Here is a 27318-nt window from a genome sequence, read left to right on the forward strand (position 1 = left end):
CGACACCAAATAAGGGATCTTACTGCAGTCGGGGCGGTGGGTGAGCTGGAGTTGCTGGGCCAGGAGTGCAGGGAGTCACTGTTTGGTATGTCCCAGATGGAGGAGGGTACGGTGTTGAACTCAGGCCAGCTCTGCTGAGGCTCAGACGATTTTGGGAGATTCATTCCACTGAAAACTAGACCAGAAAACACAAACACACTTTAGCCAGTCAAGTAAGCCAGTCTCCACATTGTTGTGTTTGTTTGTGACCAGCCACACAGGTTACCTCCTGTCAGGTTGAAGGAATTGTTGGGCCCAAAAGCGGAGAACGAGTTGGCAGAATGGTAGTTTGGACTGCTGGCCGTGTCAATGGGACTCCATAATCCAGAGCTATGGGAGGAAAAAGTATACAAACTCAGCTGGGGTCATATCTTGACGTCACGTCTGGACGTCTATTTCGTCTTTTCCCTCACATTACCTGTCAGAGCTGTCACTTTCCACTGAAGTCATGTGAGCCAGACTCTTTCCTTGGCTGTCAGTTTTACCTGGACCGGAGCCGCCTGACGAGACAAACACAGCATTAGTGTAAACGAATCACCGTGAGAACGATGTGAACGTTTCCATCCAGTGTTTGTCGTTACATATTTACCTGGGCTCTTGTCATAACCAGCAGCTACAGCGGCAAACGTGGGGTTCCCATTTTTGCCTGGGAGCGGAGTGGCTGTAGACAGTTTATTTCCCGGGGCCTTCTTCTGGTGCCCCTCACTGCAAAACACGTCAGAAACACACAAGCAATCCGGATCAGGTTCAGGTGTTAGTTAAAATGTCATGACATGGTATTTAAACAGCATAGATCTCAGTGTCATCTGTATAACAATGGTACTGAACCTTTTGTGTGCAGATAATGTGAACAACAGTGGGCCAAGGACAGAGCTCTGCGGAACACTGCACAGTAAAGATCGGTCTATAATAGTGATTTGTTCAGTGCTGTTTAAGTTTCTTACTCAAGAATGCTATTTAAGTACATTTGGGAAAATAAAGTAAAGTTAATTATGTTCTAAATTAATTTTTTCTCTCTTACAAAATAACAAAAATCACAGATAAGAGTACCGTTAAAATACCTGATCAATAAGTGCTATTGATAAACGTAGTAGTACTGTTAAAATCTAAACGATACCCAGAGATTTTCTGTATATAGTCGTGAGAGACCAGGTGCTGTTTGGCTGCTATCCCACGCTCAGTTATCTTTAACTTATATTGTAAAAACACTTAGACACAACACTTTTTGTTTTGAAATCTGAAATGTTTAAGGTTTAGTAAATGTGCAGTGTTTCCAAAGTCAATAAGTAATCTAGACTACCTGATTACTATGAGCATTTGTACAGAAATTATTCTGTCCCAAGCTTTTTCATCCATATAAGCTGTTGATCACTGCAGGTTTCCACTGTGTCTAAAATTTAAAAATTTCCTTAGAAATGGGAACGTGTTTAAGGCCAGAAACCAGCGGAAAGAAAACCATTTACAAAGGTTAAAAAAATGACAGCAACAAGAAATCTAGTAGGAAAAAAAATGAAGGGCTTGATTTGAATTTAGCATCTATGTCCCTTGAAGAGCACAGAGGAGGACAGTCACATGATATCAGGCTCCTGATCTGTCTTATGTTGTTGAAGAAGCATAAAAACTTTTCACAAACGACAGAATTTATAGTTTTAAAAAAAGGACCTTGGTGTTGTGACAGTTTCTGGAAATGATGCTGGAGAAACAGGAAGAGCTGACTGTTTCATTAGTGCCGTTAAGTTGTGCGTTCGACCACCAGTGGATACCTGTTGCTGTTGAGCACACTGCTGTAGGTGCCGCGGGACAGTATGCTGGGGGAGGTCGGCGGAGGGGAGCCGGTCCCGGCTGTGGCCGATCTCTTCAGGAAAGGGTCTGCGTTTATAGTCTGGAGGGAGATCTGCTGCAGACTATCTGCCTCCGCTTGAGGAGAACAGGAGAGCGCACAGTGAATATTTGAAACGGGCACGAGAAGCACAGTCAGCTGACATGACGGGACGGTGTCGGGGGGGTCTCCACTTACGGATGCTGTTTTTTGTAAGAGGAACATCCCACTCCGGAGAAGCAAAGTCCTTCTCGCCCTCAGAGCTGCTGCTGTGGCCCGGTTCAGGCACCGAGCTGCTGGACAGGAGTTTGGCCAACAGAGACGGACGCCCGTCCTCCAGATTCCCATCTACTGCCAAAACAAACGTGTCAAACACATCTGGTATCCAGACAAAAGGCAAAGTGACGACATTAAGAAGAACAAAACTCACATCTTTGCTTCTGCAGGGGTTTCGTCTTTGGGATGGCGGCGAGAGGGTGGAGATTTTTGGATGTGAAGCTCTTACGCTGTTTGTTCTCCAGCGGCGTCACATACGGCAGCTCCAGAGAACTGAGGACAAGAGATCTTTGTCAAAAAGAGGATAGAAAAAAAACAAAAGACAAAATGACATTTTAATTAAAAGCAAACCTGGATTTTTCTGCTTGGGCCTCTTTCTTTGTGGTTCCTTGCTTCTTGGTTTTGGGCTTGATTGAGAAGTTTGAAGTTTCTTCTTTCACATTTCCAGCGGTTACCGTCCTTCCTTTCTTTTTCACTGGTTCCTGGAAGACATGATGGGAAACGGGTTTTAATAAAATCCATAACTTTAATACGTACAACAAGAGAGTTAATGTGAGATGGACAACGTCATTATTATTTACCTCTCTGATGTTTGTCTCCACATCTGGATTGGAGGTCTCTGTCGTGGTGGAGGAGCTGTCGTCGTTGTCAGCCAGGTTATCTTTCAGCTCGTCTCCCTGAGTCTTTCCTGTTGATTTCTTCTCCTTCTCTTCCTTCTTCCTCTGGGCTTTTGTTTTACCCCGCAGCTTCCCTTTGGATTCCAACACTGTGCAAACAATAACAACACCAGTGTTAACCTCAGAGGGGCATCTTGCAGAAGACACCTGTAACCATGGTAACTACACAAAGAAGGTGACAGCTGTAGCCTCAAAACACTAAATGTAAATGTATGTAGAAAAGGAGACGGACATGTCTCATTTTAAAAATCAAAAATGTTAAAAAAGGATAAAATAAATAATAAAAATCAACTAAAACTAATTTGTGTTTTCTGTCAAAAGACGGATGCGCAGGTATTCTCGACCTGTGAGTGGTTACAGAGACCCGTGCTGTAAGAACCTGTGTACCTTTGTTTTGTACGGACTGCTCCTGTAGAGCCTCGGCACTGAGTGACTCTGGACGGTCGAGGTCGTTGTCCATGGCTCCTATCAGGTTGGCGTATTCTGCTTCCTCAGGGCAGAGGCTTCTGTGAGGCAGCGACGACACGGGTAAAGTTTGATTCTGGAGGTCCAGTTGTTTGGTGCTCCGAGCCTTGCGGTTGGTTAGCTGGCAGGCGGCTGGAGGACCTTCTTGGCCTGAGGTTGTACTTCCTTTGGTCAGCTGGGAGGAAGTAGCTTGCATAGGTGGGCGGCTGAAGCCGATCCTGGACCTCTTGTCTTGGCTGTCGGAGTCTGATATGGTGCGGCTGTTGGCCTGTCGGCCTCCAGGCCGCGCTGCTCCGTTGCTGGACGCATACAATCCTCTGGAGTTCTGGGGTGAGTCGCTGCAATGATTCAATGACAACATTGACAAAAGTCTGTTAAACGCTCTCCAGTTACATTTCTGACGCTTAAATCCACTTTCTTTGAATCTGTTCATATATTATAAGGTATTGACTTCGTTCTGTCGTCAATTTCCTCTTCATTTCAGAAAGCAGAGAATCTCCTGGAAGTGACTTTCTTAGTTACTTTTTTTTTTACTTAAGTTTATTGTCACGTCAGTTAAGATAAGAAATTTTACACGAAGATCCATGATGTTCAGGGCCCTGACGCACTGAGCTGACCTCATAGAAGTAGAGCCAACAGAAGCTGATGAAATGTCGTGTATCACTCGCACAGTCTCATGTCTTCTGATTAGACAGAACAAAAACTGTGGCTTCCGTCAGTTTTAACTGACTGTGTGATGTGCTGCTGTGAGGTTCAGGTTCAGTCTGTGGTTTGCGTCTGGATAAAAGACAAATGTAAGGAGAGGCTGCACTTGATGGGTGAAATCACTAATTTGCCTGTGAGACAACTCGCTCTCACAGTCGGCCTCAGATTAAACATACAAAGCAGCTGAATAGCCAGTGATAGAGGCCGATTAGTGGTTACAGCACCATGCATGGCAAAAACTGTGGCCAGTGGTTAGCCACCGACACTTCACCAGAGTCCAGGAGCAGCTGAGCTTCTTCAGTGTGTCCGAGCCGTTAAATCACCTGATCAATCAGAGTGACCGCATGTTACTCGAAGGCTTCAGAGCCGATTCAAGAGCAGTTAACAAGGTGTCGATTAAATGTTCATGTTACGCTCCAAAATATTGAATACTTTGTTTTTAAAGTTGGTCTTTATCCACATTAATTTAACAATATATGATTCTGTGTAGTGATAATATCATATGGCTTGATAAACGATGCAACTCACTCTTTTCCATGTGTCACTTACTTTGAATCACTGTGAATTTGCACAATGTCCCTGAGATTAAATGGTCTCCCAGTCTCCAAGGTGGAGTTGGACTCCACAGACACACGTCTCTTGAAAGGCTCCCAGATGCTCTGAGCCTCCAGGTACGCCGTGGCAATCACCAACAGAAACATGGAACTGCAGAGACAAAAACAGAAACAATCCTCAGCTGTTCGTCAGGTTGAAGTAAAGTGTTTTGGCGTTTCTCGTGTCGTCTCGATGCCACGGAGCAACATTTACCTCATAATGAGAGATACTATGATGTAGAGCTCCAGCTCCCAGCTCGGTCTGGGCAGGGTCTCTGCACATGCAGCTAACATGTGGTAGGGCAAGGAGGCGTTCAGGACAAACACAAACTCAGAGCCTCCACATGTCACTAATTTCAGCTCCCGGATCACTCGAGATGAAGTGAAGTCGGGTGTAAACCTGTGAGAAAAAGGAGAGAAATGTCTTTTTTAAAATCAAAAACCTGAGATCCAAGTAGGACTCTTAATTACAGCCAAGAGATCAGAGGACACGAGTGAAGGCTAATTGGAAAACCTGGGAGGTGATTCAGGAATCTGTGAACCATCTGTCAGCATCAGCATCTAGTCTGTGGTCTGAAAACACTAGTTCAACAGTCTTTTCAATCTGCCCAGTGACTGCGAAGTGTGGCGTGAGAAGGTTTGAAATCTCCTTTGTCTGGATAAAAGCAGCAAATGTCCTTTACAGACTGACAGTTAAAATGAACACATCTGAGGCGGGGCGTGCAGCAAACCTGTTTGAGAAAGCCGCGTCTCTCTGGCACTGCAAACACATCGCGCTGCATGTGACCCTGAGCGTTTATGGTACAACTTATCTCTTTTCTGGCCGATCAAGTAGCTGCTAGAGCAAATTTAAGTTCAAAATGTTGTGAAAGTGACAGTAATAGAAAGCACAGGGGCAATTGATAACATTAGTAATTGCCACATTCCATTTGGGTGCGTCAGCACCAGTCCCTGCCATTGTGCTTTCTGGCTAACTGGCATGATTCAATGTCTGGGTCACTTCAATAGAACAAAGTATCAGGAGCAGGTGTTGTTATTGGCTCCACCTGTGCTTTTCCTGCAATGATGAGTCAGAGTGTCTGCTGTGTGAGAAAAGTCTGAGGCAGAATGAAACTAGATGGAAAAGTTGCGAGTTCACTTTGTTCACCATTATCAGCAGTCGTTGCACTGGTGCCGACATTGATAAAATTTAATGTGCAATATCTAAAGTTGAGCTGTGGTCAGACCGAAATCCGTTCAGCAGCATTTACTTGCAGGCGGGACAGGAAACTGCCAGGGAAGGTAGTAAACACAAACTGTGAGACGTAACAGAACACAGTTATAAATTATACATTGTTTTATCACATTTTACTGTCATTACCCTCACGCCATTACACTTACACTGCACCTACACAACATCCTGCTTTCTCCTGCAGTCATAAAACAAGAATCTAGACAAACAATAGTTCCTGAATAAGAGGTCTGTCCCACCCTGGGTGTCTGATTGGCTCCACAGGGAACAGCCTCACAATTTTGCATGTTTGATCAGATTGAACTCTGATAACTGAAGGAGGCAGGTCCATTCGTCCAAAATGTGGTCCGACTGCACCATCACTTACAGGCCACACCTCAATCCCCCTCAGAGATCTGCCTGAATCAGCTGCTACCTCCTAAACCAACTGGATCACTCATCTAAATACTGCACATTTTATTCATACCATCTGAATGTAAAATGCATCATAAGGTGGTATGCAGTTCACTGAGGCAAACGATCTGATTACTTGTCACGACTTGCTGCCGTCGTGTGGACTCTGAAAGCGAGTAGCAAGTGAGTTGGCGAGCCGCCAGCATCTGCTCCTTTACAGCCGGCAAGCTTAATCCAAATCAGAAAAACTATCAGTGCAGTTGCCGTGGCTTTATGTTTGATACATTGGACACTGTGCAAATGAAACACGTGTTTTCAGTCATATCGGCTGATTACAGCCCTGGGCAGAGCTCTGCTAGGAGTCGACTTTATCACAGCACACATTTTGGGTGTGTTTCTATTAACACGGCTCAGCGTCCCAGTCGAGCCCCGACAGTGGACCAGCATCCACTAAGTAATTCATTTCATTATTTACATTTGTGCTTTTCCTGCTGCCACATGTCACAATGTCTTCTTCTGTGAAAAAAGGCCCGTTTTCTACCAATGACAGCGATAAAGGTAGAAATTGCGACAGGTGTAGGTTAACATTACGTTCACACCCACAGTTCTGAGAAGAGGTAAAATATGTGGAGACACCCATGGGCGTGTAGGGCTTTTAAAACATGTCACTTCAAAGTTTAATTATAGGAGCAGATTTATCACTTCTATTACAATTTCAGCAACTTGTTATGTCATCATTTGATTGTTGGGAGTTTACAGTAGTTTAATAGCTTATTATTAGTGTCACAGCAAAGCAGAACTGACCCATAGTCTAGTGGCATTTGGAAGCACTCAGCAGGCAAATATCTACAGTGGTTGTACCATTTTAAAAATGACACCTTTGTTATTAGAATGACAGAAACTGTCACAGGAAGCCAGCAGACGACAGTTTTAACACTGATGTCAGGATAGGTGGTAAGGGGAAATTAACTTAGTTTCACCAAAGCCAGCACAAGGACACTGTTCCTGATCATGAAAGAGGAACTTAGACACACAGGGGGTGCACGCCGACATGTTTTCAGCTATAAATTCTGAGCTGAAAACATTCAAGTATTTTAGGTTTTTTTTTTTTTTAATTTGTAAATGGATAACAAGTGATGATGAAAAATGAGACCTGAGGCTGCAGAGAGACAGAGAGCCAATTCATCCTCTTACTGAAGGCTTACTCAGCCGGAGAGGCTGAGGACAAGTATTAATAGAGCTTGTGGCTGGTGAGGAGAGGAGAGCGCACACACACACACACGTGGCAGTTTGTTCAAATACAGTATGATGAGGTCTTTTGAAGCATTTGGCTTAAGTGCAAATTCTTGACAATTGAGAACTTTGAATCCGTATCCTTCACAGGCTTGTCCGTTGATTTCTGCTGATCTGATGGTGATCGGGAGCAGGCCTGTGTTCTCCACCCTGAAGGTTCTCTTCAGGGTGAAGTTTGGCTCTTTGACTTTTGTCTCTGAAATAAATGAAGGGATAATAATTAATGATATAGCGGTTTTTAACAAGAGACACAGGTCAACCAAGACTGTTTCCATGTCTGTACCAGACTATACACACACACTTGATACGTAGTGGTGTGTACGTTTTTGCGCAGGACTTTGTGGATTTAGCATGCTTTTAATTTGAAAAGGTAGAGGATAACACTTGTGGCACGGTATTTCCCACTTTTCTTTCGTTCTTTTGGATGAAATATATTTATGTAATGATAACTTAAATGCCAGACAGAGACCATTTATGCAGGAGAGACTTTGTGAATGCATCTGTGCTTTAAGTGTGGTCCTTGTCCAAAATACAACACACACACAAACTCACTCCGCGTGCATGAGATAATATTGTTGGAGAATCGCTCAGAATAACAAAAATGTGTGTGAACGCATAAACGCAGGTATTGGATTTAATTTCCTTATAGTTTAACTACACTTTAGAACATGGAGACATCTCAAAGGAAACAGTATTTGTTCATAAAAATGGTTTCATATTCCCCCAATATGTGAGAACCACAGGACTGACTGGAGTGGGGATGACAGCTACGACTCGAAAATCAAAATGTGAAAAGAAATGTAGAATAAATCTGGATTCTTATTATACATCATATTATCAAATAGGCTGATGTTAATGATGAGCAGTAAACAATCTGAGAATGCACTGATATTCCTGTACTCATGCTGCATCTGCTTAGATTTTGTGGTGCTGATGGATTTTGTCCCAAGTGAAACAGAGTCCATGTTGACATTGACGTGGGCCTCAGCAACACAAACTCACTCTCTGTGCAGTCTTTCAGAAGGGCCTCAGTCATCTTGAACCTCAGCGAGCTGCCTTGTCCCGGAGGCTTCCCCGCAACTTTCAGGCTCTCCGTCGTCCCTCGTCCGTGGAGCACGATCGTGTCGATCACAGTCAGATTGTTCCTGAACAGATTCCCAGTGAAGGACACAATGTTAGAAGAGAAACACACATTTAATTGAAAAGGGACTGTTTGTTTAGTGACATTAAAAAACAGAGACATTACCGGACTATGAGGAGGGAGGAGACACTGTGGTTGCTGATGGGAGTGAACCTCACGCTGAACGACTTTACTTCACCGGGCAGCAGGACGAGGTTGTACACAAAGGGTCTGGTTGAGCCCTCTGCGAAACCGGTACTGGTCTTCATTAGGGATGTCTGCCAAACAAACAGAGCGCCTGTTAGAGTCAAACAGCTTCCACATGCTGCCTCAGGACCAGAGGAATGTGGTTATGCCAAGCAGCTGATTCTCTAAATTCTTGACTAACGCTGAAGTCAATCGTCACTCCTGTAGCACTCACTTGATTTCTGTGAACCTGGAACTCAAAGGTGTTTGTGTCGATGTTGATGTTGGACAAATTTCCCAATGGAAACCTGGGAAGTGAAGTTTTAGAGGATTACCATCAAGAGTAAGATGAGGGGATAAAGAACAAGAGCGTGAAGGTTTTTGTGGAGACTTTTCACCTGTCAGCCAGTTTTCCAGAGAACACTGAGGGGTTGGGCAACAGAGCCAAGGGGAGAACTTGGACGTAGACGGGGACGTCGGCAGGATTCTGCAGAATCACTTCCTCATCCTGCAGAGAAACAGAAACATTTCCCACCTCAATTTCAAAAACACAACATAAACAACACCTTAAAACAGTCCCGCGCGTGTTATTGGACATGCAGGAACAAGAGGTGGATTGTTTCTACTCACAGAGGAGCTGTTTGTGTTGGTCAGAGGGAACGTAATTCGTTGTGACGAGTTGACCAGTGAGGGCCAGGTCAAGTGCGCTGTTATTTTAGCTTGCACGTTTTTCTGCAGGTCTGTGTTGACTTCAAAGATGGCTTCAATCCTTGGGGCAAGAAAAGAAACATCTTGTGAAACTCTTTAAATGGTTCACCGAAGACGACCGAGTCATTTAACAGTGAAATTTGATGACCAAAGCCCAAGATCACTGAATCCCTGGTGTCTTTACTTGTGTCCTGCACGTTCTTTCAGCTCTTTCCATCGTCTGAGAAGTTTCTGATGTAGATCCACATCAGCATCCCAGATATCCTCCTGTAACGCCAGCCCATGAGGCTTGGACTCAGCTGTGGAAGAAAGAACATATTAACCATTTAAATTTGGATTTGGATCCCATTCAGATGGGATTAGCATTACAGAGGGAGGCGAGGAACAAAATATTCACTGTGCTCCTCGGTAATTTAACTCAAAGTTCTGGCCGGCGTTTTAAACATCACAAAATAGGCCCGGACAGTCCACAGGACGGAGCCAAAAAGAAAGCCAGGGGTAGGAATGGAGGGGGAAGATGTGAGGCAATACTGCGTCAGGTGAATTTGAGTCAAAATCGTAATACTGCTCGGTATCACAACTCAGACGTGAGGCGCACATTAATATCATTCAGTGTGACTTGTACTTGCTGAGGGTATCAGTATCTCTGATGTTCATTGCAAATAAAAGTCCATAAATGCTCAGAGAGAAAAGACATTCCTTATAACTGCCGAACCTGCCCGAGAATAATCATGTTTTTAACTTGTCTTCAGCATCAAAGCAGCAAGGATCTGTTAATAGGTAATTCAGCAAACTTTTATTTGCTGAAATGTAAACAAATAAAAGCTAACAAAAGAAAAACCAGGGCTCTAACAGAATACCAGGGCCATTAGCTAACATCACAACAGCAGATCTGATCCCCTTTTATGGGATCTTGCTCTCCTCATGGCTTTAACTTTTTATTTGTTAGTGTTAGCATGTTCACATCTATCAGATTATCAATTTTTGGTTTCCTTCAATTTCACACTGTACTGATTTAAAAACAAAAAAAACAAAAAAAAGAAGAGAAAATTAGAAGGAGAAGCTGCTTTTTCCTGTGGAAAAATCTCAGAGATCAACTCTAAGATTCATGGACGTTGCTCCGGGATATTGATGTTGCCAAAAAAACAGTAATGGTTGTAATTATTACCGGGCTGTGGGGGAAAGATTACCTACATACGTGACGCTGACCAGGGCAGCTGGTGTTAAACCACCCCACCTCCCCTGGAGAAATAAATCCGGTCTGAATGGGACTTTAATTTTGCATGAGATTTGAATGTTACACGCACTCAAAAAAAAAAAAAAAAACTTACATTTAAGCACAATGGGCAGCCCGACATAACAGTGATCACCACACTGCAAGCTGGCGTCAAAATAAATATTTGCCACCTGAAAAAGATGGAGAAATGAAATAAGTTTGTGTCTATAAGGAGAAATGTGTCTCGCTGATTCAGACTCCTCGAGGCGATTCTCTACCTTAGATTTACGTCTGGGCTCCAGCTCGTCCTTGTTGTTGCGGAGCCGTTTGTAATAAAAACGTATATCTTCTGTCAGGGAGCGGATCTGCTGCAGCCTCACTTTCTGTGTGAAAGAGCTCTGTATGCTGAAGCTTTGATGAACAACTTTCCCCTGAATGAAAACAAAAAAAAGAACATATACAGATACGTCAACACTTACAACACCTTTGGGTGATTAACAGGAAGGTAAATTCGCACTTTATCTTTGCAGGACAGGTGTGAAATCTTATTTCGCAAATGCATCTTAATGTTGCTTACCGGAAATGAAGGTGGTAAAACGATGTGTTTGGGAGAACTGTTTAACGTGCCCACTGCGATCAGAGCTTTCACTGGGATGGTTAATATCTGAGGGAAAAAGAAATATTCACGTCAGCATCACACATTAAACGCTGGTTGCATTTTACTGAAGAAGAACGGCGTTAAAAACCACACGACTGCCGTCCTACCTCATAATCTGTGGTTATGTGTACGGCTCCATCGTACGCACCCTCCAGTGCCTTGGCCACCAGTGTCACTCTGAATGCTGCGTAATAGCCGGATGCTAATATCACCTTTGCAGGGAGAAAAATATGAACATCAGTTTAGAGTCTTTTTTAACATATAAAGTAAAGACTCTCAAAATCAGGAAGCTGCTGGCTGTAAAGTACTTTCATCTTTAATTTCGTGACTTTGGAATAAGAACACTTTATCTGCAACCTGGTTTTGAGATACTGTGGTTTCATATCTGACATAATGAAACTTACAAACACTTAAGGGAAGTAGGTGAAAATAACAGGTATCCTTAACATACTCTAAGTATGTAATATCAAAATGACATTTCTCTCACGGGTTTTCATGGATTAACACGGTTCTATCTGGTAACAACAATAAGCAAGAATTTTCTTTTAAAATTTAAACCGTTCAGTCTTTGTTTTAATACAAAACTTGTATTAAACACTGAAGAGAGGTATGATGTAAGGTTTGGAATTTACATACTAAAATGAAAAATATTTCATGACAGATTTGACCTGATAACAAAATTCAGGAAGTTTTACTAAGCAAATGCAATTCATATCCATGTCCCTCTGTGTCCTGGTCTGTTCTGTGATCCATATGTCTTCCTTCTGATCCCACATTCATTCCTCCTGTTTTGCCTGGTCATGCTGAGTCACTGACATCACTGTGTGTTTGTCTGCTGCAGCACTCCAGTCAGAAACAGAGTCAGAGCGAGTAGAGTTAGCATCACTGCGCTCAGCAGCTAGAAGACCTACTTTAACAAACATTAGCATGAGCTGTGTTAGTAATCTTAGTCAGCTAGCTGCCTAGCATGATAGCTAATGGTGAAAATAAAAAGTCTGCGCTTGGTCGGCATTGTAACAGTGCTGTTCACATCATCTCTGATAAAAATCCTCATTATAAAGTATAAAATCATTTTTAGGTTCAAAGCAAAGGAACCATTTCTTTCTGTTTTATGTTTAGGTTTAATGAAAAACGAACCTACACAAAATGTTCATAACTTGTCTGAGAATATTGACACGTCATGTGACGCTGCTCCCCACTGACTCACCCACCTACTCCAGAGTTCGGGATTTCTACCGAACGGATAAAGCCAAAAGCAGCGTGACACTGTGGGGTGGGGTGGGGGGGTGTCTTACTGTTTTGTGATGGGAGGCTGAAGTGTTCTGCAGCTCTCTCAGGCGACTCAGGGCCACTGTTGTGTTTCCTTTCTCCGTCTTCAGCAGCTCCATGGAAAGACTGTCTCCTGTGACCAGCCAGGACTTGATCTCCAACTAAAGGACAGAAAGTAGCGTGAAAAGACAAGGACAAAAAAATATTGTATAACACTCATTGTACTGAAATTTCTTTTGTCCTTTTGGACAATGTGTGACTGAACTCTAAACTGCTGAAACACTATCAGCTACCATTGTGGGAATTAATATATTAGCGCAAAATATGTTGCAACATGATAAAGTTTTACCCAAAATGTTTGAAAGCACACGTCGGCATATTCTAAAGATTGCGTAAGCATGCCTTACTCAATGGACTGAGGAGCATATTGGCCAATGAACAGGAAAGACAATAACTAAACAGGCCGAGGAAGTTCTTCTCTTTATAATATCTATTCATTCTTACCTCTATAGGATTACTGTTGACCACCACAAACGTGATGCTGCTGGTGTCTGTTGCACTGCGGACACCAAAGTCCAGGAGGTTCTCCGTCAGACTGGGAGGCAGGACCAGGGGCTGTTCACACCAGGCCACAAAGAACAAACACCACGTTATACAGACACGTCCTCGCCAAGATTCATGACACATGGGCAAAACACAGAAACTACGTATTTGGCCAAACTTGACTTTGAGACCTGAATCTTGCGTAATATCACATAGAAAATAATTTTGCCATAAAATACACGGCTTCTTAAAATTTGTCATAACAACAAAACAGAGAGAAACACCTGAGCTACGCTGCTGTAAGTGTAATCTGTTTCTGTAGTTACTGCATTCTGGCTTTGCATTGCTGCCCAGGCTGCAGTAACTTTATACTGTGGCCTCTGGAAGTTGTGGTGGGAGAAACCACCAGCTACACAGCTAAAGCAAGACTGCTACATCAAATAAAAAGTTAGCCAGTGAGACAGTCAGTTTTACATGAAGCCAAAACGAATTTTACTTATTTATTTTCCCTACCTGTAAATAATATTTAGACAGAACAAGATCGTAATTCAGTTTGTTATTCCACATGATTAAAAGAGGAATCTGTTTTATTGCCCCTTGAATTTCATGAAGATTAGAGCAGTATCTACATTTTTGTTTTGGTTTCATGTAAGTTCCAAGCCAACAAGTTTTGAAGGTAAAATTGAACATCCTAAAATACATAAAATAAAGTTAATGCAACCCTTTCTATCTGCGACGGAGTTTGTCACTTAGCCTGAAAACTGAAAATGATATTCTTCCTCAGTTGCGTACCTCCAAGAAGCCCGTGTAGGCCCGGACAGGCAGGTGGAACTTTGATGCGTTTGTGACCAGCAGGATGTTGCTGTCTATGTGAATGGATGGTCGGACTGGCCGGAAGAGGAGGGAGAAGATGTAACGGGACTCGTGTGGGGGGATGAGGATAGGTGCACTAAAGTTCTGCACCTGAAACAGAAAGAGAAAAAGTGATGTCATTTTCCTCTCCACGCATATATATATATATATATATATACACACTATGATTGGTGGCACTCACATTAAACATGGTTTTGGCCTCTTCGGGCAGGGACACATTGTGTATCCGGATTGCAAAATTAAAGGCATTTGTGAGGAAGATGGGTCTGTCCACTGGGTCTACAGGACTGTCCCTGATGTGGAACAATGTAGCTGTGTGGTCAAAGCCCAGGTAGCTGCAAGAAGAAATTACATACCGGTGAAACAGCTGCAGTGTTTTTTTTTCCCCCCCCCTCCTATATAATACATAAAGCCGCCCACTCTCCATGTGCATCCACAAAATAACTCACCCTTCTAAAACCTCTGCCTGGTATGGGATTTCAAGCTTGGAGTAGCTCTTTTCTTTTGCTTTAACAGTTATTTTACCAGAGAACTGATATGGTCTTCTCGCTTTTGAAGCTGCAATGAAAAAACAAGATAAAGAGTGCAGATATGTGCGCTGCAAAAAGATACAAGGCCCTGCAAGAGGAAATTGTGCAACACTTGAACCAAAATGTGTATGAAACTGCTAAAGTAAGGGCATGATGTAAAAATTAAAGCTGAAGACCACTGTCGAGAGCAGAAACAATAACCACTGGATATGTGTTATCAGGCACACACACACACACAGTGGTGAAAAGGTAGTGACTATACAAGCTTCTGATTATTTTCATTTTCACAAGAGCATAAGAATAAACCTAAAACTGAGTTAAAACAAAATCCTTTTAAACAGGAAGTTGATATAAAACACACTGTAAACACACATAACTGCATCTTGACTCACATCGTGTTCAAAGGTTCCTGGTTAAGAGCCTATGTTCAGTGGAAAACGTGCATGTAACTGCACTTCCTGAAGATATTTTTTATTCATGTGTGTCTGCATCATATTCCACAGTTAGAAGTGGGTGGTAATGGATCAAGCGTATGGTGGCACAGGTGGGAATGTGCAACCAAAACGTACTTTAGTTTATATAAGAAAACAAATACATTTCAAAAGAACAAATGTCAAATGAACGACTTACCATCAAAAGTAATACTTGCAACTTTGGTATATCTGCTCTCTCCTGCTTTTAGCGTGACTGCTTTGAAATCTACTGTGACGGCTTCATTTGATGGGGTTGTGCGTACACTCTGTAAATTATAAATAAAAGAGCAGGTTACATAAGATGCAGGATAACAGTTTAAGTATATGGATTTAAAAAGACTACTCAGGATACCCACTGTAATTGGAACATCTTTTGTTCCTGAATTTAAAAGGTGTAGGTTCAGCAGTTTTGGACGATCTGCAACACGAAGCAGTCGGGAAACAGAGGAGAAAGATAATGAGCAAAGGAGGCCAGAGAAACATTAAGTGATTAAGTTGTAGCTTCGTTTGTAGAACTTTTTACCTTGTGAACGCAGCGTACCAAAGTCAAGCATCTCTGTGGAGGAGTAAATACCGGGGGCTGCGCGGAATAATCAAAAAGAAAATATGAAAAGATGAAAGCTGAAATGTCACTGGGAGTTACAGACAATGTCCTGTCGGTAATAAAACACACCTGATGTGACCTCCACCTCTACAGGCAGGATGATGAACTGGTCTTCGTTGGGGGCATTGGTTTTGATTCTGATGAAAGCCGTGTGGTTGTCTACATCTCTGGATGAGAAGCTGGCTCTCATCACCCCCTTCGTCTCAAACGGAGGAATCTCCTGGAGGGAGAAGATACAGGGCGAGTGACTGGGACTCAACTCAAATCAAAATCAGACTCGATACAAACAGCAGAAGAAGCTGAAACTAACCCATAATTTTCCAGTGCCTCCCTGTTGACCTGTGGGAAGCTCTAGATGTAGATCCCCACCACTGGAGTACATCTCAACAACCTAGGAGTAAGAGAGGGAACAGCAACACACCTTATTACACATCAAATACATTTACCGGCGCACAAAAATAAATCAAAGACGTGTAAATTTAACCGTCAGAGAGTCTCATGTCCCTGGGTTACCTGCAGTGGTTCACTGTACGGGTTGTGGATGTTTATTAGAGGTGAGAAGCTGCTGTTTACTGGGACTCGAGCCCCGATGAAGGGCCGCAGTCTGTAGGGGTTTGGGATGCCGACCCCAAAAACCTTCAGGACAGAGATGGAAAGAAAAAGAAAGGTTAGTGACACTTCTGATTATACATAACTTTAACTTTGGGGAAAAAAAGAAATAGTTTATTCACGTCTGTACCTGGTATGTAAACACTCCATGGTGCGAGGTGTTAATAAATAAAGTGTTTTCTACATTCCCAACTACTCGTGCGAGAAACACCACATCAAATGACGTGTTCCCTCCTGGTGGAATTATCTGATGAAAGAGCAGAAAAAAAGAAAAATAAAAGACAGAAAACACTTTAATAAACAGAGCAGATCATGGCCTCAGAGTTATTCACACATGTACTGACCCTGAAACAGCTTGGCTAATAACCACAAAGATCTTAACACTCGCATCTGCAAAAACCTTAACTTCCACTGCTACGAAAACATTACAGCTACACTCCAACTTTAGCATTTCGGTGGCGACTGTTCGGTGGTTTTTTTTTGCTGCAGATACGCCTGAAAACTTTCCAGCCAATTTACAGCAACATGAATAATTCACAGAAACAGCTAAATAAAAAGCTTGTTGATTTATATGGACTAAGACAACCTAAGGCGTCGAGTCCTCACGTCATGTCCAGACGTTGGACACGAATGTAACAGCACAGGACAGGACGGATCTTCCTGTTCTTCTCTGCTGCTGCAGAACATTCAGAGACTCTCAGATGGAAGCAGTAAAAGGCCGGTGGAATATGGAAAACATTTGTGCACATTTACTTTAGTGTGAGAAATTCACCACTAAACAGATAAAGGCTTGGTGGAACTGATAAAGCAAAAAAAAAGAAAAAAAAGATAAAAGGCATAATAGCAAACATACACTCACTAAGTCGCTTAATGGGAAAGATAGAGACGATATATAATCTTGTGTTTGCATCTGATGATCTAATGTGATTTAATCCAAACAACCTGCACCAACAAGGTAGGGGCAGACTGAGCCTGAGAGGTGAAACCCAGGGCAAAAAAAGATAAAGAAAAAGCACTCGTCGCCCCACTTGCCCCTGCTCCTTCAGATTATTGCTCGGATTGCAGGGTAATAACTGAAGGCAAATCAGATAAACAACAGTTTTATCAACTCCTCTCAGGTCTCATCTGGACTGCTGTGGCCGGCCGGTGAGATGACAATTCATTAAAGAGATGTTTGTAAGAAAATCAACCTGAAACTATAAAAGTCAGGGAGACAAATATAGGATTTTGAATAGGGACGGGGAGATCCCCCGCCCCATCCCCCGCCCCCGCCCACGCCCATCCCTGGTGGAAATTACACCCTTGCTATATACACTGGTAATTCTGAAAGCCAGACACTTGAAGTTATCATACTGAAGTGCACCATAATAAAAGCCACACAGGAAATGGAGGAGCCACATAAAACTGGCAGTTGGGCTCCAAAGTCCCAGTTTAACTGAAAGTCAAGTACATTCACTTGTTTTAAATACAAATATACTATGCAGTGTATATTTTGAAGTATTTGTACATAGTATTTAGCTGGGACACGTAATAAATCACTGGGTAAGTACTCATACAAAACATGTGCCACAGGAACATGTGACCACAGCAAAGATGTCTGGATAGATAATGAATATGAGGCTAGAAGAATCGGAGTATATAATCACATAAAACCAGCCTAAAATAAAACAGCAAAAGAGACATTAGGTACATGTAGTCTTGGAATAACATGTACTGGATTTATTAAAGAAAAATACCAAAAGATTAAATGTCCCAAGTGGATGAAGCTCTTTGACGTGTTTTCTCCTATCAGTTTTTTTTTTTTAATTCTTTTTATTAAAGTAAATTGGCTCTGGATACCAAAACATGAAACTCTCTGAACTACAAACAACCTGTAACCCTGTTCTTAAAAGCTGCAAAAACTTTCATGGAGAAAACTGGTGGAAACGACAGGCACATAAAACTATTAATCCAAAACCTCCCATCGCACATTATGTCACCACTAAAAAATCTGTAAAAAGGATCTCCCTGGAGACGTTAATTTGTCTACCCTAATGTACAAAGCCTTTATACAAACACACCCCATGACAGAAGACTCGAGGCCTTTGGTTGTTATCTTCAAAACCGCACTGAGTTCCCTCCCACTGAACGTCTTTGTGAACTAGACTCCCCTGTCCTGCAGTTGAATTTATTTTTGCACTTACCACATTACCGCCACATTAATGCACCAGACATTTTATGTTCATGATCTCTTTATGCACTTTTCTGAACTCAGTTTTAGTTACAGTCTAAAAGGTTCTTTTGTCTGTTTCAAGAAAAAAAAAAAAAGAAAACATTTCTTTAGAGTGCCAAAACTCATTTAAGATTTTCCTTTGGGTACGATTTGTCCTCTCTTTATATGCAGCTCAGTCTAAGTTATGAGAGCCTCGAATAAAGATCACAACACATTTATTTTCACAACTGCTCACTGCATGTTGCCAAAAATTCATAGGTCCTAGTTTTATCCAAAAGAAAACTATCTGGAAATAAACAACCTTCTCAGAGAGTCCTGTATAACCACACCACACACACATGCTAAAACAACAACAACAACAAACATCCTCCTCTAGACAACCTAACTTACAGTACATAATCAATGTCTTGGGGCAGTGTATTGGCCAATACATCCTTCAACCACTTGTTTAGCACTTGTTTGGCTCCACTTAAACAAATACATACAGAGTGGCTGCAGCGACAGAACGGGTCTTTCCTGTAAAGGGAGTCTCTGCATGCATGTACAAAAAAACATGAGTTATGTCTGTGTCAGAAAATATATATTGGAAATGCTTCACATTACCAGTAAAACACAAGGTCTGTGTCCTATAGACCTTCACTCTATGACTGCAGTCATTTGTTGCAAGGTACAGAATGTGTTTCCTCTTCTTCTTTATCTTCCTAGTAGAGTTATTTCAGACCTATGCTCTTGGGAAACTTTAGTGCTTTGCTTTATTAAATTCCACTGACAGTATGTGTTATTTTTAGACTGTATATACCAGATCACTTGATATTATTGCTGTTTTTCACTGTTTTATTTACTGTGTGATTCTGTGTATTGGACCGTCTCTTCATTCACTGGAACTCATCTATGTCCCTAAGCAGTTGGAGACTTCAGGGCCCGGAGCCGTCACATGTTCCAGTGGCACATGTGATTTGCATCAGGACTTCCCACATTATTGTCAGTGTCTAAATGCTGCTGTTTACTTGTTTGCTGTTGAAACTTGTTAACTACTCGAGTTTATTTGAGTTTAAAGCAAAAAAAAAAAAAAAAAGCAAATACCACCTGAGAGACGAGAGGATGCATCATGTATCTTGATCAGTGTTTACGATGATTATACCAAGTCACCACGCTGACTAATTAATGTTTAAAAATACCTAATGAAGCATAAAGTAACAATCAGCACAGCCATGGGACTAAAGACCGGAGGACAATCTGCATTTCCAAAGTTCTTAAGAGACAAAGATCTGATTTGTTGGGACAATGAACAAGGTGATTTTAAAGTGATAAGTACTTACCCTATTCTGGAAAAAGGATGCATGAAAATGTGCTGTTGTTGCTGATATCGATATCAAACTAATTTCTTCTGAGCTAGGATTATGTAAATAAACTTTCTCCATTTTTGGCATTCCAACAGGCCTGTGGAGAAAGAGGAGAAAAACATTTTTAGGGGGAAGGAAACAACAAATATATTTAAAGATTTAAGAAGCTACTTGTAAAAAGAATCATGTTGGATATAAGATATGAACAGGAACAATAACATGAAGACTGAGATTAAAACACAGGATGAATGACTCATATTACAGACTAAAAGAAAAAAGGAACAAGACAAGAAGGAACAAAAGAAGAAAGAAAAGTGGGGTCATAAATGTTCCTATACAGAGTTTTTTAAGGTAAAATGACAAACATAATCTCCCTGGGTTACCATCTTCAAACTGTTGATATGATTTACAGGACTATACCAGTGGTTTTGCATGTTATAACCCATTAACTACATACACTGTAATTCTACATCTAGGGCATATAATATATCTGTGATTTCCTGCAGCCTGTGGTTTCTTTCATTTCAATGTGGTATGAAAATCAACTTGTACAGACTTGAAACTCTGGGAGCTTTTATGATTCTCCCTGCTGCAAACGCACAATCATGCATGATGAGGTAACTCTGGCTAAAAAAAAAATAAAAGCTAATCAATTTTCACATTACGTCACATTAGGTCAAACCTGAAAATCAGCTCGTTTGGTCTTTTAAACAGTTTGATTGAGGCTGCTCATTCAAGTCCTGCCATCGTTTCAAGTGTGTTAGAGACAGAAGTAAGAATTTCTCAAGGTTTCATTTTCCTCAAAAACATTCACAGCCGATAAGTGATTGTTTATTGTTGTAGTGAGACGGGGGAGGACGGGCTGAGGCAGCCGGGCTCCTTACTGGGGTCCGAGCTTCTCCAGAGCACTACTGAATCATTTGCACTCTGTACCCTGCTAATGTACTGTTGGCTACACTTGAAAATGGGTCATACTATATGGGTCTGCACCTACTGTCAGGCTGGAATGTGATAGTATATGTCGGGGCTGGGTGAAGCTAGGTGCTGGTGCTGGACTTTAAAAAATATGTGGTTTTGTTAAGTGCATTCCATAGATAACTGATCAATCCATTTATTGGGGGCAGGCTGAGGAGAATTATACTTTAGCACATGTTGGCTTAGCAGCAGTCTCTGAACATGTGCACCAGGCATGGACAATGTTGTTTAATAAATAGATTTTGCTTTTGATAATATGTAAGAAAAATAATACTTCCAGCAAATGAGTTTTAAGGATAATCCGTCTCTTCATCTCAATTTAGAAAAATAACGTGAACATTACAAATAGCAGGTGTCCCACACAGTGAGAAATGTGATAAAAGCGTGGATCACACAGCAACAAGACAGTCAAATCATGTAAGAATACATAAGACACTCACTGTTCGTGAAAATCCAACATTGGAGGTTCAAATCGTATAGGTCGGCAGTTCCCACGGTGCGGGGATGTGCTGCGAGAGAGAGGAACACGTGACAGCAGCAGCAGCAAGCTAGGAAAAATAGTATCCATGTTTGTGTGTATTTCACAAAACAACAAAACAAATGAGGAACTAAACACACAAACACAGACGCCACAGTCTGTGTCCAGGCCTTTTTAACAATGCATCACGCCAGCCATGGGACCACTCCCATCTGCACTGCACTATCTCCACATGTAAAATCTCCATGAGAATCCATACATAGAAACAACAACAACAAAAATAAAAAATATATATATATATAAGGGGGAAGAAGAGAAACAAAAAGACGTATCTCTTCGAACCACCTTCAGAGAGCGTGATTCTCGCACACGAAGGCGACGACTTTTGAGCATCATTTGCACTCGCCTTGTTGTAGAACACAGGCATAACTAACCAAACCTGTTCAGCCACAGGTGTAGCCTAACAATAGACAAGGCCGTCCCCGAAGAGAAGCGCCTCTTCGTTGGTGGGACAGAACTGTGTAATGGGAGTCGTGAAATCTCATGAAGAGAGAAGTTCATCAGGGATGCAGCCGCGGTGCATTACCGGGCCTCAAGTCTCTTAAGGGTTGAAATGCAAACACCTAAACGTCACGTGCTCTTTTTACTGAGAAAATACAGAACCAGTCGTGGAAAAGATGTTACATGCGAGACAAAAGTGTTTTGTTCTCCTATTTTTTTTGGCACCACAGTTGGTGCAATGGTACCTAACACCATTCCCTTATACTTCACTCTAATGTAATTACTCTAACATCACCCCAGAGTCAGACAATTTACCAGAGATCAATTTCACCCATTTACTACCAAGCCTACGTGTACAGGAGCAGACAATGGCTGAGCTCGCTAGAGACGGGATGGATTTCCATCCCCTGAGGCGCACGGCAATCCACACAGAATCCCCAACCATGCAGTGTTCCTCTGGGATAATCTGTCATCTACAGCCTGTCCTCACTTCACTCATTAATATAACAACTACTGACAAAATTCTTGTGGGATTAAGGATTCAGATGGATCCTGGCTGTGAATTCTCTGCGGCCTTTCGCTCGCTGCTTCAGAGCCAATGTGTTGAATGTCAGTGTGTAATTGGAGGAGCTGGGGAGATCATGGGGAGGGCTGCGCCTCTTAGATCTGGGTATGTCCAGTGTCAGGCTAACCTTAAGTACATAAAAAAAAAAGGGGCCGTTAATAGCTGTGACTAGCATGTTGAAAGCTTCCTTCACAAAAGAGGAGCAGGCAGAGTAATACAAAGGAAATAACTATTAACAACAGAGATTCCCTAAAACTACACACACACTGTGGAGAAAGGGGAAGTTCAGCGTTCAGTCTGAAAACAACACAGTCAAACGTCAAAATACCTTCCCCCTAACATGAGGGAGTGGCCATACTGTGCTGGAGCAAGATAACCCTTTTATGGATTAGGACGTACTGTACAAATAGTAAAGGCTCTCTATATGTCTCACCCAGACAAAACATGAATGTGAATAGCAAGTACAGGGGATTGATGTTATGTGGACGGTTAGGTACAAAAACATGATGCTGAAAAGTAACTTTTATATGTTTCCGGCGTTTGAAACGGTGTGTGCTTGCTCTACCCATTTGACACAGTGCAAATTCCAGCCAGTCACACACTGAAGACTGCAATTTGTGCAATATCAAAGCATTTTAGAGGACTCACTGTACAGTTCTTAGACAGTCACTGTAGTTCTCACAGTGCTGGGATTTAAGAGTCTGATGTTTGTCTGAGATTGACACAAGAAAGCAAACTATAACTTCCCTAAAGAACTCTCCTGTCTGTGTCGTGTTTGTGTCTGCACATGGAGCATTTGAGCAATCCTGACTCTGAGGCAACCTGACCTAACCGTGGACACTTGTTTAGTATCAGAGGTGAGGCAGTACTCCAAAAAACACACAACCATCTGCCCGTCTGCTCCCCTCAGCCTCATCGGTGTGAGCACAAACTCTCAGACTCGCTTCGTTACGCCGTCCCTGCTTGACTCAACTCTTCCAAGTAGCTGCGGCAGGGCAGAGGCCGGTCTGGCCGAACAACAGGTGCCACAGACTGAGCAGTTTCCCTGACGACTGATGTCACCAACAGCACATGTTTCAGAGAGCTGGGGGGGGGGGGGCAACGCTTACAGGAGAAAAATCAGGGGGAAAAAAATGTTTCTCTGAAGGACTTCATGCTCATTACCAAATGTGTTGGCTTCAAGTGGCTGTCTTGCCTCAAGGCTCTGGCAGATTGTGATGCTCAAGCTTTTTATTTTGGGGAGTTAACTGATGCTATGTAGCCGGCCAGATGTAATAAAATTCCTGCACAGGTTTGTTGGCCTTGACAAAATAACCCTTTGTATTTGCTTGTTCTCGTGTTCATGGCAACTGATAATGCATTGGCCAGTTTGTTGGAGAGAAATTTCAGCTGCATCTTTGTCGTTTGCTACTTTTCTTTGGTAATGCTGGTTGTGTTAAATCTGGGAGAATAATGACGTGTGCTCGCCACTGTTGAGCTCAGTTACACTTACACTTTCCTCTGTATATTTACGGCACTTTACAATAGGATGCAATCCAGGCACAGTACAGATGTAGACGTACAACAACATCACCCGCCTACCTGACTACAACCTCACAACCTCACCATTTAAACACATAAATATCTAAATATATAACAAGTGGAGGATATTTCTAGGGTGAAAAATTAAAACGTACCTTTGTTGATGATATAAACTAAAATCAATGTCAGACTCCGCCTGCAAAAAAAAACAGAGACATACCGTAAGCATTCATTTAAGGGTGAAAAGTAATACAAATGTTAACGGAAACAAATGAGGAAAAAGCAGTAAATTACCTGTAAGAGGCTTCCTTCGCCAAAATGTAGAACTTCTAGAATTGTATCTGACTGAATGAATGCTGTAAAAAAAAAAAGTAAGAGGAAGACCATGTGAGTGTTATCAAAAAAAGGAGAACAATCCATTTCTTATTTCAGTTTACAGAACAAGTTCATGAAGCCCAACACGGTAAAGAAGTAAATGAAATGATACTAAATACAAATAGTATTGTATATGACATTTTAAAGTGTTGATGTTTTGCATGGCAAAGAGCCTGGAGAACGCAGAGACTGATTTTGGATGATGGTATGCCAGAAGTCAGGTTGGATAGTAGCAGCCAATATTACTCTATTTCAGTGTGGTGAAATCATACGAAAAACTACGGCCAGAAATAATTAAAAATAGCTCTCTGTTGGTAACTCCTCCTCTCAAATCTCCAAAGCAAAAGTCATCTGTTAGCAGTCATACCTTCTTGAACCACAAAGCAATATACTGGTAAAGATAACTCCTTACTTGAACTTTAATCTCTTGTACTTTCAAAGCAGACTAGAGAGAAGAGAAAGCTTCACTTGGTGTGGAAGTTTAGTGTCTAACCCCCGTCGTACTAAGTAAAAAACACTACATCTACCACTGTGAACACACAACATACACATCTATTTCTGGAAGTTACAAGGTGTCAGGCCACTCGGCATTTTGGTGTAAGAGACATGGTTCAAATTGTCTCCTAGATAAAAAAAAAAAAGGAACCTAAGTCAGCATGCCCTGATGTTCTTGAGTTGTGTGTTAAAAAGGCAGAGAAGCCTTTGTAATCACATTATTATAAACAGGATTCACACTGGACGTCTCTCCTATTCACTGGCATATGACTCACTCAAAGTATGAATCTACAAGCTTAGAGAGCCTAAAACTCAACTCACTACTCAGCATTTATTATGCTTTCACTGTACTGAGAAGCTTTTCACCTGACACCGGCTACATCCCACAGCTTGTGCTGCAAGATCAACGTTTCCAGATCATATTCACAGCACGCTTCTTTGTTTCAGTTTAAAATACCCGAGCAGATCCAGGTGATCTAATAACTTGGTGCAACAATTCAAAGTTTTGGTTCCTTCTTAGGTTTCACTTCTGTCATGACACAAGTATGTCTCACACAGCAAACTTTAGACCTATTCTGCTGTGTATGAGCATCAGTCTTTCCAAGTTCAAGTCACCTCTTTTGTATACAATTATATGGAGGGACAAAACTTTTCCTACTGTACCACAGTGAAAAATACAAGACAAAATAAGACTAGACAGTGAAAATTAGACTGGACTAGAGCGCTGAATGAAAAGTGAAACGTACTAAATTAAAAAATGCCCTTAACAAATATAGTTTTTGGTCCTCAGTCTGTCTTTAACATGCTTTATCTCTGGGCCTACTGGTCACAACTGTTGGCCAAGTGCAACTGTGGGATTTTTGGCAATTGCCAAAGTGAAAGACAGCAAGAACGTTAATCATTTCTCTCCATTAAACCATGTGTCACTTCTCCTGGCTTAGGCCTGTGTAAATCTGTACAGATAGTTGAAATAGTGCAGCCTGTGGTGTGAGTATCAGTGATCTACTTCAAGATTTAACTCAGTATTTGCCAAATAACTCATACAATGCCCCTTTATCACTGGAGCGTATTTCTTTGGGTTGTGCTGCAAATGCAAGGGACCAATGCAAACGAGTTATAGGCACCAGACACGTTTCAAGAGTTGGCACAGCATATCTTGTACATGAACTGCAGCTGTCCACTCGCGACTTGTGGACTTATCACTGTGCCCTGACATGATCAGTAGATCTGACAGCTGGACACTTCAGTCCGCTGGATAAACAACATGCGGCTGTCATTTGGCCCGCGGGCTGATCAGTGCCAAGCTGGAGCCCACCGAGGGTCAAATCAAAACGTCTCAGCCACGTTTACAAATAACTGTCATCTGGCCGACTCAGGCATTTCCTACATTGGAGCCCAGTATGAGGAAGTAATGATAGGTGGCCAGCCTGCTACAGGGTTGTCAATAATGTCGCCAGTCTGACATCTCTTCATTCCAATGCATTAAGATCACACAGTAGCTGATGCAAGCTAACATCAGTACTAGCTTTAATGCTAACGAGCTACTCTTTCCGTTTCTGCCTTGTACTGTTTTCTATGTTTGCTAGAGAGGGTGTTTGCCCAACTTAGCCATATAAGGAAGGGATGACAACATGACAACAAGCTACAAACGAAGCTAACGTTTACTGTAACGTTAAAAGGCCACATACAGCTAACTAACGGTAGCACTTTCATTGTGAACTATGCTTAGCGATTTAAATGTAAACCCACTCCGGTCATTAATGAGTTTTCGTTTATGGCAACGAAAAATAACTACAATTGGGGTTGGAGAGGTATTAATGTTTAGCGATGTAGCGGGCTAGCTGTGGTAAAGTTGGCCCGCAGAGGTAACCTCAACCGACACTTGGTAGAAATGCCTACGGAAGTTAGCGCAGGCTAATGCGGACATCGCCAGCTAAGTTACAAACCTTGTTTATTTGCCCGCGTCGTGTGAATAAAAGCAATAAATAACATCCTCAGAAATCCGATACATGGTGTTCTTGTTCTTGTGTGTGTGTGGCGACAACTCTTGGCTCTTTCTTGACTCGCCATGCTGCAAATCTTCCCGTTACGATAACAACCGAGCGGGTTCGCGGACATGCCCGTGTAAACCTCTGCTGACTCTGTCAATCATAGCCGTTAAAAAAAAAACTGGAACTCCACCGAGCAGCGGCAGCTAACTACTGAGCAGGAGGCTGGCCGGCCTGCTTCTTCTTCGCCTCCTCTTCCGCTCCACGTGTGACGCGGCACGGCGGAGGGTACTGCTGCCTGCTGCAGGGGAGTGAGGGGAAACAGCTGGGTATTTTGTGTACGGGCAAAGATCAACAATGATGTCTGTGCGTCCTGTTTAAAACCCTCGCCTGCTTCATATCGGAGAGGGCCGCTTAATTACAAAGGGCTCTGGAAAGCAGTAGCTGCCTGTACACTGCAGATGTGCAGGGTGCTCTACACCCTGCACATCTGCAGTGTATTTTATTCACTGCGCTTGAACTGCTGAAAATTTCAATGCAAAACTGGAAAAATTGGGTTGTTCTAAAAGTTTTTACCAGTAGTGT

At 42.2% G+C, this 27318-nt stretch overlaps 1 protein-coding gene across 5 annotated transcripts in view; it reads right to left on the reverse strand.

Annotated features, from left to right (window-relative positions):
- tmem131 (transmembrane protein 131) overlaps nucleotides 1-26998 on the reverse strand; it is a 28063-nt gene extending 1065 nt beyond the window's left edge. Inside the window, exons 1-40 of one of the 5 annotated variants that reach the window (XM_022767973.1) lie at nucleotides 26692-26998; nucleotides 24170-24231; nucleotides 24031-24071; nucleotides 21251-21319; nucleotides 19812-19932; nucleotides 16411-16527; nucleotides 16185-16307; nucleotides 15982-16062; nucleotides 15741-15891; nucleotides 15591-15647; nucleotides 15424-15485; nucleotides 15225-15333; nucleotides 14514-14622; nucleotides 14246-14399; nucleotides 13984-14154; nucleotides 13153-13263; nucleotides 12675-12809; nucleotides 11487-11591; nucleotides 11299-11385; nucleotides 11000-11152; nucleotides 10837-10912; nucleotides 9690-9804; nucleotides 9428-9566; nucleotides 9196-9305; nucleotides 9033-9105; nucleotides 8738-8889; nucleotides 8494-8636; nucleotides 7501-7687; nucleotides 4789-4974; nucleotides 4531-4686; nucleotides 3199-3614; nucleotides 2716-2900; nucleotides 2486-2616; nucleotides 2289-2407; nucleotides 2057-2206; nucleotides 1803-1956; nucleotides 629-744; nucleotides 458-539; nucleotides 266-369; nucleotides 24-175 (exon numbers count right to left, since the gene is read on the reverse strand). In XM_022767973.1, coding sequence (XP_022623694.1) covers nucleotides 24-175; nucleotides 266-369; nucleotides 458-539; nucleotides 629-744; nucleotides 1803-1956; nucleotides 2057-2206; nucleotides 2289-2407; nucleotides 2486-2616; nucleotides 2716-2900; nucleotides 3199-3614; nucleotides 4531-4686; nucleotides 4789-4974; nucleotides 7501-7687; nucleotides 8494-8636; nucleotides 8738-8889; nucleotides 9033-9105; nucleotides 9196-9305; nucleotides 9428-9566; nucleotides 9690-9804; nucleotides 10837-10912; nucleotides 11000-11152; nucleotides 11299-11385; nucleotides 11487-11591; nucleotides 12675-12809; nucleotides 13153-13263; nucleotides 13984-14154; nucleotides 14246-14399; nucleotides 14514-14622; nucleotides 15225-15333; nucleotides 15424-15485; nucleotides 15591-15647; nucleotides 15741-15891; nucleotides 15982-16062; nucleotides 16185-16307; nucleotides 16411-16527; nucleotides 19812-19932; nucleotides 21251-21319; nucleotides 24031-24071; nucleotides 24170-24231; nucleotides 26692-26863 — 5136 coding nt within the window. In that variant the 5' untranslated portion in view covers nucleotides 26864-26998. Of the gene's footprint in view, nucleotides 1-23; nucleotides 176-265; nucleotides 370-457; nucleotides 540-628; nucleotides 745-1802; nucleotides 1957-2056; nucleotides 2210-2288; nucleotides 2408-2485; nucleotides 2617-2715; nucleotides 2901-3198; nucleotides 3615-4530; nucleotides 4687-4788; nucleotides 4975-7500; nucleotides 7688-8493; nucleotides 8637-8737; nucleotides 8890-9032; nucleotides 9106-9195; nucleotides 9306-9427; nucleotides 9567-9689; nucleotides 9805-10836; nucleotides 10913-10999; nucleotides 11153-11298; nucleotides 11386-11486; nucleotides 11592-12674; nucleotides 12810-13152; nucleotides 13264-13983; nucleotides 14155-14245; nucleotides 14400-14513; nucleotides 14623-15224; nucleotides 15334-15423; nucleotides 15486-15590; nucleotides 15648-15740; nucleotides 15892-15981; nucleotides 16063-16184; nucleotides 16308-16410; nucleotides 16528-19811; nucleotides 19933-21250; nucleotides 21359-24030; nucleotides 24072-24169; nucleotides 24232-26691 lie in introns of all 5 variants that reach the window. The other 4 variants (XM_022767971.1, XM_022767970.1, XM_022767968.1 and 1 more) reach the window with 4 other exon arrangements.
- Between the last annotated feature and the right edge of the window lie 320 nt (nucleotides 26999-27318).

Source organism: Seriola dumerili, unplaced genomic scaffold, assembly GCF_002260705.1.
Source record: "Seriola dumerili isolate Sdu_G_001 unplaced genomic scaffold, Sdu_1.0 BDQW01001323.1, whole genome shotgun sequence".
NCBI classification, from domain to species: domain Eukaryota; kingdom Metazoa; phylum Chordata; class Actinopteri; order Carangiformes; family Carangidae; genus Seriola; species Seriola dumerili.